This window comes from Rhinopithecus roxellana, chromosome 16, assembly GCF_007565055.1.
Source record: "Rhinopithecus roxellana isolate Shanxi Qingling chromosome 16, ASM756505v1, whole genome shotgun sequence".
Lineage (NCBI taxonomy): Eukaryota > Metazoa > Chordata > Mammalia > Primates > Cercopithecidae > Rhinopithecus > Rhinopithecus roxellana.
In genome coordinates this window covers 37,819,262-37,838,087 of record NC_044564.1, presented here as the reverse complement: position 1 = coordinate 37,838,087, position 18,826 = coordinate 37,819,262, and the positions used below count along the sequence as shown (strand labels likewise).

At 39.7% G+C, this 18,826-nt stretch overlaps 1 protein-coding gene across 4 annotated transcripts in view; it reads left to right on the top strand.

Moving 5' to 3' along the window:
- SHC3 (SHC adaptor protein 3) overlaps nt 1–18,826 on the top strand; it is a 176,969-nt gene that overhangs the window by 50,830 nt on the left and 107,313 nt on the right. For all 4 annotated transcript variants that reach the window (XM_030920393.1, XM_010371270.2, XM_030920395.1 and 1 more), the window contains exon 2: nt 12,209–12,279. In XM_030920393.1, coding sequence (XP_030776253.1) covers nt 12,209–12,279 — 71 coding nt within the window. The remainder of the gene's footprint in view (nt 1–12,208; nt 12,280–18,826) is intronic.

Sequence of the window (18,826 nt, the reverse complement as noted above, 5' to 3'; positions counted from 1 at the left end):
CACTCATCACCATCTTGGTTTTGGTGGGTGTTCTTTACTGCAACCTGTTTTATTAGCAAGGTCTTTATGACTTGTATCTTGTGCTGACTTCCTATCTCATCCTGTGACTAAGAATGCCTTAACCTTCTGGGAACACAGCCCTTTAGGTCTCAGCCTCATTTTACCCAGCTTCTATTCAAGATGGAGTTGGTCTGGTTCAAATGCCTCTGACTATATGGTGTGCCAGGAGCTGTGTGAGATACTTAGACTTACAATAAATCCAGAAAGCAGACACCATCATCACTGTTCTCATTTAAGAAAAATGAGGTTCAAGGAGACTTAATTGAAAATAAAAAACTAATATTAAACAATTAAAGAACCAAGATTTGAACTTATTTGGCCTGAACGCAACACTGACAAGACAAAGCAAGCTCGGAAATTTAGATGTCTCATACAGGTAGATCTCACACTTGACTGGACATCAGAATTTCCTGGAAAGCTTGCAGGAGGTTTGGGATTTGTGTTCCTAACAAGCTCCTGTTTGATGTTGATGCTGCTGGCCTGAGCACTTGGAGACCCACTGCTGCAGACCCACAGCTCCCATGTATGTTGTTCCATGGTACCCTTTCTTGAATCCCAGCAGTTTATCTCTAATTCTGGCTTCTGTGTATTTCTTGCTGCCCCACATGATGACTTTTTCGGGCATGACTAGTAAATTCTAAGGTCTTTGAATGCAATGCAAGATTTAGTTCCTCCCTACCAGAACATCCTAATAGGTGCAGATGCACATTTAATTGAGAGATGTGGGAGATATTTTTGTCCTTTTTTCAGATTTCTTATTTATTTTACTTTAAGTTCTGTGATACATGTGCTGAATGTGCAGGTTTTATTACATAAGTAGACATGTGCCATGGTGGTTTGCTGCACCCATCTATCTGTCATCTAGGTTTTAAGCCCCGCATTCATTAGGTATTTATCCTAATGCTCTCCCTCCCCTTCCCCTCACCCCCTGAAGGCCCCGGTGTGTGATGTTCCCCTCCCTATGTCCATGTGTTCTCATTGTTCGACTCCCACTTATGAGTGAGAACATGTGGTGTTTGGTTTTCTGTTCCTGTGTTAGTTTGCTGAGGATGGTGGTTTCCAGCTTCATCCATGTCCATGTAAAGGACATAAGCTCATTCTTTTTTATGGCTGCATGGTATTCCATGGTGTACATGTGCCACATTTTCTTTATCCAGTGTATCATTGATGGGCATTTGTGTTGGTTCCAAGTCTTTGCTATTGTAAATATTACTGCAATAAACATATGTGTTAATGTGTCTTTATAGTAGAATGATTCATAATTCTTTGGGTATATACCCAGTAATGGGATTGCTAGGTCAAATTGTATTTCTGGTTCTAGAGCCTTGAGGAATCGCCACACTCTTCCACAATGGTTGAATTAATTTACACTCCCACCAACAGTGTAAAAGCGTTCCTATTTCTCCACATTCTTGCTAGCATCTGTTGTTTCCAGACTTTTAAATGATCACCATTCTAACTGGCATGAGATGGTATCTCATTGTGGTTTTGATTTGCATTTCTCTGATGACCAGTGACGATGAGCATTTTTTTTTTTCATATGTTTGTTGGCAATGCAGGAGTTTTTATATGTTATTAGGAAACAAATGCTTCTGTTATTATTAGCTACAATTGAATGATTGCTTAAATATTTTAAAGTCATTTAAGAGACCCCTTTTTGCCCAGTACCAGATGCCTAAAAGGCAAATTGGTCAGCATACTAACAATGAAATGTTCACGTTATAATAGATTTTCCATCAGATCTAGCATGCATAACATTCCCATTTATGGGCCCTGCTTGGAAACAACAGGTCTGGGCACACCATAATTCCAAATGGACTTCAGAAGATGGCTCTAATAGTCACTGAAGGTAGAAGTCACCAAGGTTAATGATCCATGAATTCTTCTAACCTCCTCTGGTCAGGAAAGTTTGGTGGCTGAGAAACAGGAGGATGGAATGATGTGTAGCTCTCTGAAGCTGGGTTTGACTTTGTCAAAAACAAAAAGCAGTTGATGGTCCAGGCAGTTCTAGCGACACCCCCAGATCTTGACACACTGGCTTGGCTGGGATCACACACCCATCCCTGACCAATTCCTGAAGCCAGGAGGAAGAATTTCAATGATGAACGTGGACAAGCCCACCTGAGACTTGTCAGAGGAAGAGAGCTGGCTGGTCTCACTGCTGCCCCTTCCCTCTTCCATCCTTCATCAGAATGAGATGACCCTCAAGAGGATCATTGAGGAGAGAGGTTCCAGATAGCTTCAAATTGTAGTCACCAGATATCCATTGGTTGCTTTGTGAGCAATTCTGATCACACTATGGAGGTCTAATTTTATTAAGCATGGTCTTTTTTGGTGGAAAATATTTTTAGTTTTTTTATTATTTGAAGTTGTGCAAGTAATTAGTAAACACATTCTTGTTACAACATGTTTAAACAAAACAGAAGTATAACCACAGAACCAGCTGAAGCTGATTAACCATTGCTTAAGTTGTTAGCGACGGTGCAGAGCCAAAATTGTATCACGTAGCCCAGGCATGTGCAATGGGGAAAAGCTTCAAACTCCTGATTGGTAACATCACCCACCTGGCAGATCGGCTTCATTGGCATCACCTGGGACTAGTTAGCAATGCTATAAAAGCATGACCCACTCCCAGTTTGGAGAGTCAGATTTGAGCCTTGCCTCCTGTCTCCTTGCCAGTCGACTTGCCATAAAGGCTTTCTTTTCACAAAAGCTGGTGCCATAGTATTGGTTTCTATGCTGATCAGGAAGCAAGCCCATCCCTTGGTAACAGAAGATTTAGAGGTAAAAGGCTTCCTTCCCACAATTCCTACTCCCCTACCTGACTCCCCACCCTAGCAGCACCTACTCCATCCAAGTCTCCTCTCTGCCCAGTTGTCTCCAAAGGCTGACTCAGTGAGCCAAGTCTTCTCGGGTTCATACCCTTAGGTGGCCCCTCTCCCCATGAATCTGGCTAACCCCGTGACTTGCTTTAACTCATAGAAAGTGGAGGAAGTACTGGTGTCTTTTGGAGAATCTAAGTGTGCATCGTTTTAAAAATTGTTGCATTCGGTCTAAAATCCCCAACATTTGATTAAATCCCTAAGCTGTAATGGTAGGTTTGGAAATAGGTGTTGTCAAGCCTTCTAAAAGTGAATTTCAAGTTATTACTAATAAAGGTTGTTTTTTTCAATTCAGCCCAATGCATTTGGTAGACAGTTCAGATGAGTGGATTGGCCACATGATATGGCAATGACGCAAGTTTTTAAAATGCATCATTTCTCTGCATTGGCATTCCTGCCAGCTAGTGACATTCCAGTAGCTTTTAGTGAATTAAAGCTTCATTTGCCTGAAGAGGGTTGCAAAGTTACTGACTGCTTCGGAAGTAATTACGTGCATGATAGGATAAGAGGACATTTATGCAATGGTGTTGCTGTTCTATCACTGGTATTATTTTCACCAAATGTGTGCTCTGTATATGAGTGCATGTGAAATGGATTTCCAGGTGTCCGAAACAACATAGAAGCATGGCTCAGAAGATGAAAAAATTTAATAGGGAATTCTTGTGTTGGGGTATATAGAATTATGGAAGAATTTCGAGAGCATCACCATGGAGAAAATGAATGTGAATTTATTCTCCAAGGAGAGCCATGACCTAAAAGAAAAAAGCAGTAGTTTATCATGATGCAAGACTTCCAAATATAGTTAATGATAGTGAAAGTTGGCCAGCTCTTATGGACTAACTCTGTGCAATTGCTGTAATTTATCCTTATAATACACTTCTTCATATCAGATTTTCTTTTTAGGTTTATAAAGTATTTAAAATCTTTTCCCCCACTACTTTAAATTGTTAGCATTATTTGTTTATAATTCACCATGCTATGCATTTCATCTTTGCATCATTTCCAATACTGGAAGTATAAATTGTGTAAAGACTTTTAGAGAGTTCTAATTCGTTTTATGCATTTTCATGCAAATTTGACTCTACATAAGTGCAGTATCACAACATTGACTTTGTGTGTAAGCATTGTGTGTGTACTTAAAAACATTGAAACTTCCAGCCAGCGCAGTGGCTTACACTTGTAATCCCAGCACTTTGGGAGGCCAAGGTGGGCAGATCCCCTGAGGTCAGGAGTTCGAGACCAGCCTGACCAACATGGAGAAACCCCATCTCTACTAAAAATACAAAATTAGCCGGGCATGGTGGCGCATTACCTGTAATCCCAGCTATTCAGGAGCCTTAGGCAGGAGGATCACTTGAACCTGGGAGGCAGAGGTTGTGGTGAGCTGAGATCGCACCATTGCACTCCAGCCAGGGCAACAAGAGTGAAACTCTATCTCAAGAAAAAAAAAAATGGAAACTTCCTTCTTTTTGTGCATTTGCACAGATGTATATTGGCCAATTGCCTTTCTTCTGTGAATTTCCTTTTTGTACCCTTTGCCTATTTTTTTCTATAGAGTTGATGGACTGACTTAATGACTCACAGAGACTCTTTGAGTACCCTGGATATTAAAGTTTTTGTTCAATTTATTATGTTTTTCTCAATCTTTCACTTGCCTTTTCATGCTACCTATGTCGTTTGTTCTGTTTTACAAAAACTATTCATTTTCATGAGTTCACTTATGGCCTTTGAGTTTTAGGTCTTGTTATAAAAATATTATTCTCTAGTTTCTTATAACGCTTTTATATCTTGTTTCTTAGGTTTGGCTCTTTAACCATTTTAGCCTTTATATTTGTGTATGGGGTACACTGGACATGCGGGGAGAATGTCCCATTCTGCACCACAGTAACACACGCCTTACACAACTTTGCACAATGGCACTGGGCTAGGCTGGGCTGCTCCATGGATTCTCTTCTTAATGTACTAGCTAATCACAGCATCGCCTTATGGCTCATCTTTTCTTCAATGGTTCCCATGGACGTGTGTGCTCTTTCTCCTAGACTGTCTTCTAATGCCTTGTATGACTCACCTGTTCCCACATTATTTTCACGAGTTCCTTTTTATCTTCTTCAGAAATTCCTTTGTGTTCTTAAGGATCATCTTTTATTACATATACTTTAGAATTAGTTTCCCAAGTTCTGGGGGAAAAGTGCTGTTGAAGCTTAATTGTTATAGTTAAATTGTAGATTAATTTGGGGAAGAATTGGCATGTTTTCTATTGAATCTTCCAATCCAGGAAGCATGGCATGTCTTTCCACATAAGCATGTTTTCTTTTATTTATTCATCTTTCATTAAAGTTTTCTTCTATTTGATTTTGTACATTTCTCATTAAATTGATTTTATGTTTTTTCTTTCTTGCTATTGTAAACAGGATATTTCCCCACATTAAACCCCTGTTTTCTTTTGCTAGCATTTGTCTGATATAGAATGTTTTATGTATTTAGTATTCCCTTTGTCTTTTTTTTCCATCACTTTATTTAACCCATACATATTTTTAATCAATGTGAAGGGCTTTGACTTTTAATTGACAGGTTTGATGCATTTATGGTTATTGTGATTACTGAGGTATTGGGAACTATTGCTGACGTTTATATTTTATCTTTGCCTTTCATCTGTGCATATTCTATTTGTATCCCTTCTTTTTACTGGCTGGGCTATTTTTTCTTTTGTTCTGTAGTAGTTTGAAGGTCTCTTATTCTATTCTTATTTTTACAGCGGTATATAAATTTTTACACACATATATAAACATTATTTTTTACTGCTACCTAGAACTAATCAGTTCTGGATCTACCTCCACAAAACTGAACAGCCCTTGGCATGCTTTACCTTTTCTTCTCCTACCTCTCCTTGCCATCATTCCCTTACCTACCATATTTAGATCTCCTGAGATACTAGTTTCTGATCATTGTAAAAAGTACATATTTAAAGTTATGCATCAATAATTATTAAGGCATAAGGTGTATCTGCAACTTTTACTGATTCTTTTATCGTCATTTTTTCTTGCAGCCCACATCCTCCTCTTCTTTGTATTCATTGTTTTTCTGGAATAATTCCTTCAGAGTGTCTGTGGGTGGTTAACTTTCTGAGTCCTCGCTTTGCCCTCCTACTGGGATGCTAGTTTGGGTGCATGTAAGATTCTTGGCTCAATATTTCTATTCTTCAGACTTTTGATGATGTTATTTGTCTTCATGTATTTGGTGCTGAAAGAGAACACTAACATTATTCCACACCTCCTACCTTTTAAAATAACCTGTCTTTTTTTTTTTCCCCTACTCCTGGAAAACTTTTAGAATGTTTCTCTCTTGATTTGTGTGTCCTGAAATGAGGCTACTGTGTTCTATGAGTGCATCTTTCTTCACATTTCTCCTGGGAGCCATGAAAATGTGACCACCCCCTCTCTAAACATTTTGTTTTGCTGATATTTTAATATTTCTTTTCTTCTTTTAAAATTTTCTTTTTCTGGAATTCCTATGAGGCAGATAGATCTAAACTCTAACGCTTTACGTTTCCATTTGTGTTTCAGTCGTTTTGGCACTAGGAGATTTTCTGGGCTCCACTGTTCAGCTTTCATAATCCAGTTTTGTACATCTCTGGAGCCCACAGCTTGAGTTTTCTCTTGTTACCCTAAGTCAATAGATTTTTGTCTCTGTTAGAAAAAAAAAAAAAATAGGTAGAGATGAAATGGAAAAAAATTAACCAGTGGTGACCAGTGCTTGAAAAAAAAAGTGCCTTGGAATACACTATAGAAGAAAAGCATAGACTATAATATGACATTTCAATAAGAATCTAAATCATTTTTGAGGGGTAAGGAAACTTCACAAAATGATTTTAAATCTCTTAAGAAAAAATACATACAAGGGACAGCAGTTGACAAATGAACAGAATAGAATTCAGGTAAAAATCCATTCAGAAATAGGAATTTAATATACTGCCAAGTTGGTACCTTAGTTCAGGAAGAAATGGATGACTTATTATATAAGTGGTATGAACATGAATGACAGTCCATCTGGCAGCTAAATATCATAACTCTTCCTGTATCCTATGTAGACCAATGCATTTCAAATGAATTGAAAAGCTAAATGAAAAACATTAAATAAACAAATGAATGCATAAGTGATAAATATTATTGAAATAAAGGTTAAAAGAATATTAGTAAGAACTTCAGGTCAGGAAGACCTTCTTAAACAAAACAAGACTCTCAGAAGCCATCTAGAAAACAACCACCATCTATGATTATAGTAATTACCTACAGTCATAATTTTCTTTTTTCCCAAAATACCTCTAACAACTGAAAGCAGTAATTTTTGTCAGATAAAATGTAGATGCCACCAAAAGAAAAATGATTGAATAAGAAGTTAACATCAATTAATCTAAAAGAAAAACATAAATAACTGAATTGAAAACTAGGCAGAAAGATATAAACAATCAAATAACAGAAAAAGAAATGCACATGGCCAATAAGCATGTAAGAAAAATCACCTTATTAGATTTGAGGGAAATGCAAACTAAAACAGAATGAGTTACTTTTGCTTATCCTTGGCAAAGATTCAAAAGATTGACACTGCAGTCTTGGGAAGGACAGAGACCACTATGCTTGCTTATGCACAGGTGCTGAGAGGACAAATTGCACACACCCTTGAGAGGGCAATTCAGGTCTGTGACATTGGTGCTGGTATTCACATTCACTGCAAAGGTGGTGTTGGTGGTAATATAACTCTAAGAAATTAGGCCCAGGCTATACATAACTCTGTAAAAGAAGTGGTGGTCTTTACGTAATTCTGTGACTATGTGTTAGTGGGTGGTAACCACATCACTCTTTAATATCTACATTGTGATATTTACATAAATCTGCTACCTCGGTTGTGATCTTAACGTAACCTTATGACAGAGGAGCAGGGCATTATCCCAAAAATCTGTGATGCTGATTATGGTCATATTTACATAACTCTGCAATGCTGATTGTTATTGATGTGATAGTGGTGACAGTAGCATTCCCATGATTCTGTGCTGGTGGATGTGGTACAAACATGTCTCTGTTACGGTGTCGGTGGCACTTACATAACTGCAGTATTGTCATGGTATCCACATAATTCTGCCATGTTGTTGACGGTATTCATTTCACTTTGTGACGTTGATGGAGGTATTCACATAATTCTGTGATGTTGGTGGTGGTATTTACATAATTCAGTGATACTGTTCACGGTATTCACGTAACTGTGACGTGGAAGTCATAGTATTCATATAACTCTGAGTGTTGGTATTGACATAGTTTTGCATCATTGTTTATGGTGCTAACATAACTGTGACATGGGAGGTCATGGTATTCATATAACTCTGAGTGTTGGTATTGACGGTTTTGCATCATTGTTTATGGTATTCACATAACTGTGATGCCAGTTGTGGTTTTCACGTCTGTTGATGTTGTGGTGTTGGTGTTGGTGGTATTCACATGTTTCTGCAGCTTTGGTTGTGGTATCCACACAACTCTGTGGCAATAGCCACAGTATCCATAAACTCTGTGGTGGTGGTGGTGGTTGTATTCACGTAACTCTGTGATAGTGGTGGAGGTGTATCCACATCACTCTGTGATGTTGGTTGTATTCACATAACACCATGATAGTGGTCACAGACTGCAAAGTTTGTCATGGTGTTCACATAACTCGGCAACATTTGCTGTGGCATTTACATAATTGTGCAACACTGTGGTAGTGTTAGTCTCATAACATGGTGACATTGTTGTTGGTGATGTTTATGTAATTCTGCACTCATGATTGTGGTATTTACATGACTGCAATATTGGAGTTGATGGTGGGGTTCACATAACTGTGAAATTTGTCCTAATAGTCCCATGTTGCAACCTTCATCACAGTATTATGTAATTTTGCAACATCGATGGTGGTACACACATAACTGTGCTATGGTTCTGTTGCTGATAGTCATATAATTGTGAAATTAATTGTGGTACTTGCCTAACACTGTGACATTGGTGGTAGTGGTATTTACATATTTCTGCAATGTTTATGGTGCTATTCACATAACTGTGATACTGATCATTGTATTCACATAGTTCTGTGATGATGGTAGTGGTTGTGTTACTCTAAGTGCAAGAGTGGCGGTTGTATTCAGGTAAATCTGTGACATTGTCATTGCTGTTCATGTGATACTACAGTGTTGTTGCTGGTGGTCATATAACTCAATGACATTACTCATGGTGTTCACACGATCTTTTGAAAGTGGTCCTGGTATTTGCGTGACTCTGCAATGTTGGTAGTAGTAGGGTTGATGTGCATTGTGCAGTTCATCATGATGTGCATGCAACTCTGAGATGATCATGGTGTTAAAATAATTATACATTGATGCTGCTGGTGATATTCACATGGCACTGTGACATTGCTGATGATGGTATATACATAATTCTCTATTGGTGGCAGTGGTATTCACATGAACCCACGACATTTGCCATGATAGTCACGCAATTTTGCAGCATTGGCGGTTGTGGTATTTATAATATCTCTGACGGTGAACATGGTGTCACTATAACTCCATTGCAGGTTATGGGATTCACATAATTTTGCATCATTTTCATTGGTGGTATTCATGTAGCTCTGTGGTGTTGGTCATGGTGGTATTCACAATATTCTGTGGTATTGGTCATGGTAATATATGGATAACTCTGCAAAGTTGGCTGTGTCATTCTAATAAATCTGTGAGGTTATTAGTGGTGGCATTGACATGACTCTGCAGTGACAGAGGAGCCAATACTCATCTAACTCTGAGATGTCAGTCAGGTTATTCATATATTCTGTGAAGTTGATGCAGGTGGTACTCTACTCTGGTGGTCATGATATTCATATAACTGTGATGGTAGTCATGGTATTCAAATAACCCTGCAACTTGGTTGTGCTATTCCCATAATCCTGTGATGGTAGTGTGGGTGATATTCCCATAACTGTATCATTGGTTGCCTATTTGCGTAACTGTGTCATGTTGAACATGGCATTCACATCATGCTGCGACATCAGTGGTAGTGGTGTTCACCTAATTTTATGATAGTGGTGGGGATTATATTCACGTTACTGCAGTGTTACTGCTGGTGGTATTCTTATAAACATGTAATGTTGGATGAGGTTGCAAATCATAACTCTGCAACAATGGTGGCGGTATTTATATAACTCTGCAACATTGGTCATAGTTTTCACTTAACTCTGTGATAATGGATGGAGTATTTGCATAATTCTGTGACTCTAGTCATGTTATTTATATAAATATTCTCATCCCCTAGCATCCATGGAGTGGTTTCAGGACCCTGTAGGATACCAAAATCCATAGATGCTCAGATCCCATATATAATATGGTATAGTATTTACATGTAGCCTGTGCATAGCCTCCTTTATACTTTGAATCCTCTCTAGATTATTTATGATACCTAATATAATATAAATGCTATGTAAATAGTTGTTACTATATTGTTTATTTGCATTACTTTTATTGTTTTTCTTTCTATTTTCAATCCACAGTTTGTTGAATCTGTGAATGTGGGACCTGCACACATGTAGGGCTGACTGTATACATCCATGGTGGGGCAGGTATTTACACAACTCTGTAATGGTGGTGGTAGTGTTAATATAACTCTGAATTGTTCATAGTTCTCAAATAACTCTATGGCATTGGCATGATATTTACATAATTCCACAATGATAGTGGTGGTATTCGTATAACTCTGCCACGTTGGTTTTTTTGTGGTATTTTCATAATTCTCATAATTCTGGAACAGCATGGTGGTGGTGGTATTCCCATAATTCTATGATATTGATGTTCATGGTATTCAGATAACTCTGTTGTCAGTTGTGGTATTCATATAACTTTGTGACATAGGTCATGGTTTTCACATAACTCTGCAATGGTGGCTCTGGTATTTGGATAATTCTGTGGCTTTGATGCTGGTGGTATTCACATAATTCTGTGACATTGGTCCTGTTATTCACATGAACTCGTGATGCTGGTTGTTGTAATCACATAACTCTGCAATGTTGATGGTAGCCTAATTCATATTTCTCTGTGACATTGGTCATGGAATTCACATAACTGTGATGGTGGTGGTGCTATTCAAATATCTGCCTTGGTAGTGGTATTCTCTTAACGCAGCCACGGTGGTTGAGGTATTCAAGTAATTCCATGATGATGTTTGTTGTGGTAGTCATATAATTCTAATGGTGTTAGGTATGGTAATCCCCTGAGTCTGCAAAGTTTGTTGTGGTCTCACATATCTTAGTGACAATAGTGATATTGGTACTGGTGCAATGGTGGGAGTAATAATCACATTTATGGGTGTGCAGACAGGCTAGATATTTTTTAAAGTTTTATAAGAAGATATGACAAAGCCGGCCTCCAATTCACATTTTCTAAATAATTCAAATGCAGTTTTTTCTGTACCATACCATGAGATCTCCTCCTGCTAAATCTAAGGCATTTATCTAAAACATCTGTATCTTCAAACTCCCCAAGGGCTTTGGAACATAAATATTGGATCTAGTTCTTTATCCATAACTTTAGTGATGTCCATATACTTACACATGTACATTTTCATGTGTGAAACTGATCAAAATTTAGCTATACATTTAGATGTATAAATCTGAGCTTCTAAAAATTTATGATCATGCAGAAGAGGGCCTTCTGATAAACCAAAGCAAATCACCTTTGAGGATAATCTATAGTTCATAGAACCCAAAATATGTTTATTAGATAATGACATTTAATGTTGATGAAAATGTTGGTCATATCATGTTTTCATTCTTTCTCTAAAAATTGTAAACCTGTAGAAGCCTCATAAAAGACTAGAAATACAATGTTGAGGTCTGGGTGGTAGTTTCATGGCAAATATATGTTTAAACAATCATTGAATTAAATATTTAAGATCCTTGGATTTCACAGCATATAAGTTATACTTCCATAAAAGCTTTAAAAAGTATACATCCAAATAAGATGAAAATACTAATACTAATTTTAGAAAAATCCAGTGTAGTACCAATCTAACCACTCATGATATTTTCTTGTGGCTGTGAGTTATTGCTTTTATAGAAACAAAAACAAAGCCTCACCCTAGAATTTAAAGTTAAAATGTGATTTAAGAAATATATATGGCTCCCCAAAATGCCCTTGTGTAGTTAGGAGTTGTCTCTTTATCTCAGCTCTCAGGGCTCACGATTTACATTTTTTCCCCTTGCAGTACTTGGGGTGCATTGAAGTTCTGCGCTCAATGAGGTCTCTTGACTTCAGTACAAGAACACAAATTACCAGGTAAGCGCTCTTGAAAATGGATTCCTGTGATTTTACTTCAGAAGGAAGGATTTCAGAGGTTAACAGCTGAGACATTTTTAGAGGAAAAGACCGGCCCTTGGAGGGTTGGTTACTGGTGACAGTGAGTCAGGACTGTTCTCATCTCAAGACATGGGCTTGTTCGTCCATATTTGCGATGTATATCTCTCAACCACAGTACCTTGAAGGACACTCTGCCCTTGCACGCTCTTTTTATAATTTAGCTGCAGACATATGGAGCAGCTGAGTATTTATGTTTGTTTCTTTAATGTGTGAAACTGTAACACAAGATTGGTATTTTAAAATGTACTGAACCATGTACTTTTTAAAAAAGAAAATCAAGATGTCAAGAAAGACTTTCCAACAGTATACACAGAGAGTAAGATGCATAGAATTGGAAGCAGAAACAGCCATGGGAGTAGGTCATTCAGTAAGCAGACCAATTCTTTAAGGTGTCTGTGACTTTGAACAGGTTTTATATATTCTCCACCACCAAGTAGAATGAAAGCTTCTTGGGGGGCAATATTTAAGCATTGGTTTTTTAAAAATAAAATTTAATACTCTAGTATAGCTTCTAGTAGCGCTTACACCTTTATAAAAATGCCAGTTTCAAGCCAGCTTGAAGAGGAGAACTGGAAAGCTAGGACAGAGTCTGTGAAACTGCTACATTTCTGTGGTCAAGGAGCTTAGGTTGCTTTGGCACTTATGCAGTAGCTTAATTTAAATAGTGACCTCAGAAAAATGCCTCATATTTGCTTTATTCAAATCATTCTATTGTATATGTTTGGATTAGCAAGCCAAGTCTAAAGATTGAGCTTCAGAAAGCAACTGGTTGTAGTCATTAGCTGCTGAGAAACATACACACCTCAATTCTGTTGTAAGTACCATAATAATACCTCTTTCTCCTCACTGAAGAAATTCATGGTCAAAGAGTTAATGTTTTTTTTTTTTTCTCTTTCCTAAGTGCCTTGAGACACACAGGTTATGAAAGTACCAATATCAGTAATCTACATGAAGGAAGAAAGCCATCTCCACATATTTGTAGAAAATGGTTTATGAAAATTTCAAGGACAATGGAGTGGTATTTTGAATAGAGAGCACTGTGGTTAAACAAGAAGCCTGAGTGTTTTCTTAGTCATTTATTCATCTTACCCATGAAAAGGCATGCCAGTGGCATCATGGTGGGCAGAGCACTGTGCCAGTGACTGGAGGAATATGGGAACTGTGTGAAATTGGTCATGTTCTCCTATGTGGTGGTTGTTTTTAAAGGAATGACAGTTAATTGGGAGAGAACTGTCAACCATTCCTACTGGGTTCCCTTTCTAGACGCTAGGATTTCTGAGGTGATTTCATGCCATTTTAGTTCTCCTGATGTAATTATTAAGCATCTACTACTGATTGTGCACACAAAACACACTGGACAATGTGGCTGTCCTGCTTTGCTAGGCCTCTCAGTGTTGGAGAAAGGTGTATACATAAATGATTGAGGGGCATTTGAGGGGCACAGAACAGGTCCTGCTCCTTGAGGTAGTGGTGGGGTGGGGAAACAAGTGAATAATTCCAGTTTGCTCATTGATGAGGATACAACTCCTGGGACTCTCTGGGGTAGAACCCAAATGGGCAGAAGTAATAATAACATTGTAGAAAAAAGCAGCTGGAATAGACATTGATGGGTTTGGAGGTTTTGATGACTTTCTTCAATCCCATTCCATTTAGATTTTTGGGAAGGTGAAGCAGCATAATGGGGCAAATGAAGCATGATTCTTGTACGTAAGAAACTTGGTGTTGAATTCTAGTTGTGCCAGAATTGTCTTGGGTTTTATTAGACTTCTTGAAAGCTACATTTGCTTGTCTCCATGATGCTTTCTGTCTCTTGCATCATTTTTAGCACATGACATGTTTCATACTTTAGCTAATAGCTAGAGGTCACTCAAAGGAAACAATTTGACAAATCAACCTCAGAATGAAACCCTTTGCATCCAGTTGAAGAATACACAGCAATGTCTTGTAGATGTAGCACACTGTGGAGCTTTTAAGGTCTCCATGATAACTAAGTGTTAAACATACCTGTGATTAAACTCCACTGCCATGGTTTACTTTATATACTAAAGAAATTCTTGGAAGTTTGTAGTTTATAGGGAAATCTAATGTCCTAATTAGGTTATATTATACAGGCACCAGGAAAACTGGTTTCCAAAGGCACTCCAGTCACAACATTTATTAAAAAATATTTTATAAGCAGATAATTAGTCCCTGTTTATCTGTTTAATTTAAAATTTTGTCCCTGCAGCTGGACTTCACTCCCAATATTTTACTTTGTATACAAAAATGTGAGGACTCCACTTCAGAATTGAGGTGTTTTGAAAACTCCCCAGGAATATGCATAAAATCTTCTTAGTTTGAAAGCCAAATTAAACTTGTGAAAGGAAAATGTCTTTCTTTTGGAAAGGTATTTCCTTTTGGTTCTTTTTCAGTGTATTGGCTGGGTTCTGAGGAGACATTTATCACTGATGTCAGTGTGTGTGTATTGCAGTTCAGGGTGTTGCCTGCTTATCTTAAAAAAACAGTGAGGTATAGGTATAAATGAAGGAACATGTGGATTAGCCATCAGTACATGAGTGGACTGAATGCTATGAAATTGCATATTTTTCTGTTGGATGTTTCATGGGAGAAACTTTGCTTAGAAGTTAGCTGAGTAACCATATGATCTTGGTATGAAAGTGTTAAGCATTCAGTAGAGCTTTGAGTCTGAACAAAAGAGCAAACAAGCCCTGGTGAGATGAAGAAGGGAGCAGGAGCCTGGAGATGCCTGAAGATGTTGGTGAGAATCATAACCTGGCATACGTGGTGGTGGTCTGCTTGCCAGCCCTCTGCACAGTGGGTTTCATCTTCACCTTGAAGGAGAGCAGGCCAGACAAGACCTCAGCACAGCTTCGCAACTCTGTCCACCCTCTCTTCTCTTCTAAGAGTTCGCTTGGAAGGCTTGGCAAAACTCAGCTCTCAGGTCACTTCTGGCTTCCAACATTCTATAAATACTCTCAGAAAACAGAAGCCCAAGGTAAAAACTTTTGCCACACAATCCTTCCACTCCATCATGTCTCTGAGCATCCTTATCCATGTGCATTCCATCCCAACTCTATGTGTGTATTCTGTGTGCATGAGCCTGGATGTGCACCCTCATTGAACTTCCTGAAAGGGAGGGGCCAACCAGACTGCATGCTGGGTACCATGACCCAAGGGAGGGACCTCCTTCACCCATGCTTCCTCTGCGACCCCTCTACCTCTCTCTTCAGACATTTCTGTGTTGCATGAACATTTAATCACAAGTTCATTTGGGGATGGAAACAATGCATATTGTGCAGTATTAAGACAGACTGCATTACTAACAAGATATTTGTGTTGTTTGTAGAGGATTTCCTATCCCCAGGACCTGGCCTAGGCTGAGAGAAGCTGTGTGGAGTGGAAGATGGACATTGAGGAAGAAGGGCAGGTAAGGTCAGGCCTCCTTGGAACCACAGAGAATGTCAGAAGTCTAGGAATGCTTTGAAGGTTCCATTACACCTGCCCAGTTAAATGATGTGTATTCCCATATGCAGGGCAGTGGGATCTGAATATTTTTTTGTTCAGATTTTGTGGTAATAATTTCTTCTTTGAGAGTAGGTACCATGAACTCTACTAAGTGGGCATGAATTGGCTGCAGCTGTTCTATGCTAAGGACGGGCATTCACGGCCGGGCGCGGTGGCTCAAGCCTGTAATCCCAGCACTTTGGGAGGCCGAGACGGGCGGATCACGAGGTCAGGAGATCGAGACCATCCTGGCTAATACAGTGAAACCCCGTCTCTATTAAAAAATACAAAAAATTAGCCGGGCGAGGTGGCGGGCGCCTGTAGTCCCATCTACTCGGGAGGCTGAGGCAGGAGAATGGCGTGAACCCGGGAGGCGGAGCTTGCAGTGAGCTGAAATCCGGCCACTGCACTCCAGCCTGGGCGACAGAGGGAGACTCCGTCTCAAAAAAAAAACAAAAACAAGGAAGGGCATTCTGTTAGTGTTAGGGTGACTTTCTCATTTTTACAAATACTGGGATTTAACTCTGAAGAGTTGCATATTTGGAAATCCATTTTATAAACCATGCTAAGATATTTTTACAACTGACACATGGTATAGAAAACAAAGTGGACTTTAACTCATGGGTTTCCTTGGATCTGATAAGAAATCTTACCCATAGATTAGATTTCAATTAATCTTCAATTAGACTTCAGTTATGCATCAGGGATAGGTGTGTGTGTGTGTGTGTGTGTGTGTGTGTGTGTGTGTGTGTGTATGTGTATATAAATATGTATATGTATATATATTTTTTGAGACAGTGTTTCACTCCTGTCGTCCAGCCTTGAATGCAGTAGTGCAATCTTGGCTCACTGCAACTTCTGCCTCCCAGGCTCAAGTGATCCTCCCACGGCAGCCTCCTGAGTAGCTGGGACCACAGGTGCATACCACCATGTCCAGCTAATTTTTGTTTTTTTTTTTTTTTTTTTTTTTTTTTTTTTGGTAGAGTGGGGTTGGCCAGGCTGGGCCTCCTGAGCTCAAGTGATCCATTCGCCTCGGCCTCCCAAAGTGCTGGGATTACAGGCATGAGCCACTGTGTCTGGCCAGGGATAGGTTTGGAGAGATGCATCATTAGACAATTTTGTCATTGTGCGAACATCATAGAGTGCACTTAGGCTAAATGCTCTAACCTACTGCACACCTAGGCTCTATGGCACAGCCTGTTGTTCCTAGACTACAAACCTGCACTGCATGTGACTGTACCGAATTCTGTAGGCAACTGGAACACAATGGTAAGTATTTGTGTATCTGTCATATCTAAGCATAGAAAAGGTAAAGTAAAAATACACTATTATTATCTTATGGGACCACCTTGATATATTCGGCTCATCATTGACTGAAATATTTATGTGGTACATGTACTTGATTATGATATTTCAAAATTCTTTTTTCACTGCAAAATAAACACCTTTAATGTTGATTTAAGTTAAACGTGCCAGGGAAAGGGAAAGGAGTGAATCTATTTTTGTAGATTCTCTGAGGCTGGTTGAATCTCGGAATTAGAACAGAGAGCAGTCATGTGAATTACCCACCACCCCACCCCACCCCCAACCCTGATCCCTGTGCATTTGGATGGTGCAGAATGGCTAGCTTTTGGATTTTAGCCTTACAGGCTCTTACTAAATGTGTTTATTCTAAGCATGTTTCATGGTCAAGCCTCTCTCAGCCTGCACCTACAGAGGGGTGAAGCCTGGCAGGAAGGGGTTGGTGCTGTCTTGGTTTAGAGTCCTTTTTGAAAACACCAGCTTGCCTGTGTGCATGCGCATCCTGCCTTTGGAATAAAGTAGGCTGGATGCCTCCACTTCACTTCTGCACTGTTACTCTGATTTTAACACCAGCTAGAATAATATCATACCCTTGTGTCACCTTCATGGGCATTTGTGTGCAAAAATGCATTAGAAATAGGGGCGCAGGGCCGGGCGTGGTGGCTCAAGCCTGTAATCCCAGCACTTTGGGAGGCCGAGACGGGCGGATCATGAGGTCAAGCGATCGAGACCATCCTGGCTAACACAGTGAAACCCCGTCTCTACTAAAAAAAAATACAAAAAAGTAGCCGGGCAAGGTGGCGGGAGCCTGTAGTCCCAGCTACTCGGGAGGCTGAGGCAGGAGAATGGCGTGAACCCAGGAGGCGGAGCTTGCAGTGAGCTGAGATCCGGCCACTGCACTCCAGCCCGGGTGACAGAGCAAGACTCTGTCTCAAAAAAAAAAAAAAAAAGAAAGAAAGAAATAGGGGCGCAGGGATTACGAGTCTTCAGGGACCACAACCCAGGAAAGAAGCCCAGAGTCACAGGGCAAGGGGCCACAAACTCACCGCAGGCATGGGATACTACCCCAGAAACATGGAATAGGATCCCTGCCAGCCTGGGAGATTTCCCAGAGGAGGGAGGGAACATTTAAGCCAGAGTGAATTTCTCCCCCAACAATATGGCAGATGTACGACTTGGGCCGAGTTCTCCAGCAGCCTATCAGGGTGACTGGACTGTAGGTGGTCACTCCTGACAGTCCCTTAGCTGATCCAACTCTGTGCAGCAGTTCTAATGCTTGCCAAAGAGTAGGAACCTGAGTCAGGCTCAGCGAAGGACCATGGAGACAGTCTGCATCCATTAGACTCGAGGCTCCCTGCTGTTAGAACACCAGCAGAGCCCTGAAACACAAGGATTGGAGCTCTGCTTCCTCCAGGCCTCATTCTGCTCTATTTTCATGTTCAGTCCTTCAAACATAATGCATCTAGTAGGTTTATTTTCATTTGTGAGGTTAAACAGACATCACTGTGGAAATGTCTGATCCAGCTGTGGTGCAGGGAAGGGCCCCACAAGCCATTTTTTTGGTTAGACCAAAGGTATCTTCAGTTGCATTCCCCCAGCAGCCCCTGAGACTTGGTGCGAGGAGCCTATTTGGGAGGATACCTAGGGAGCAGCGGCAGGG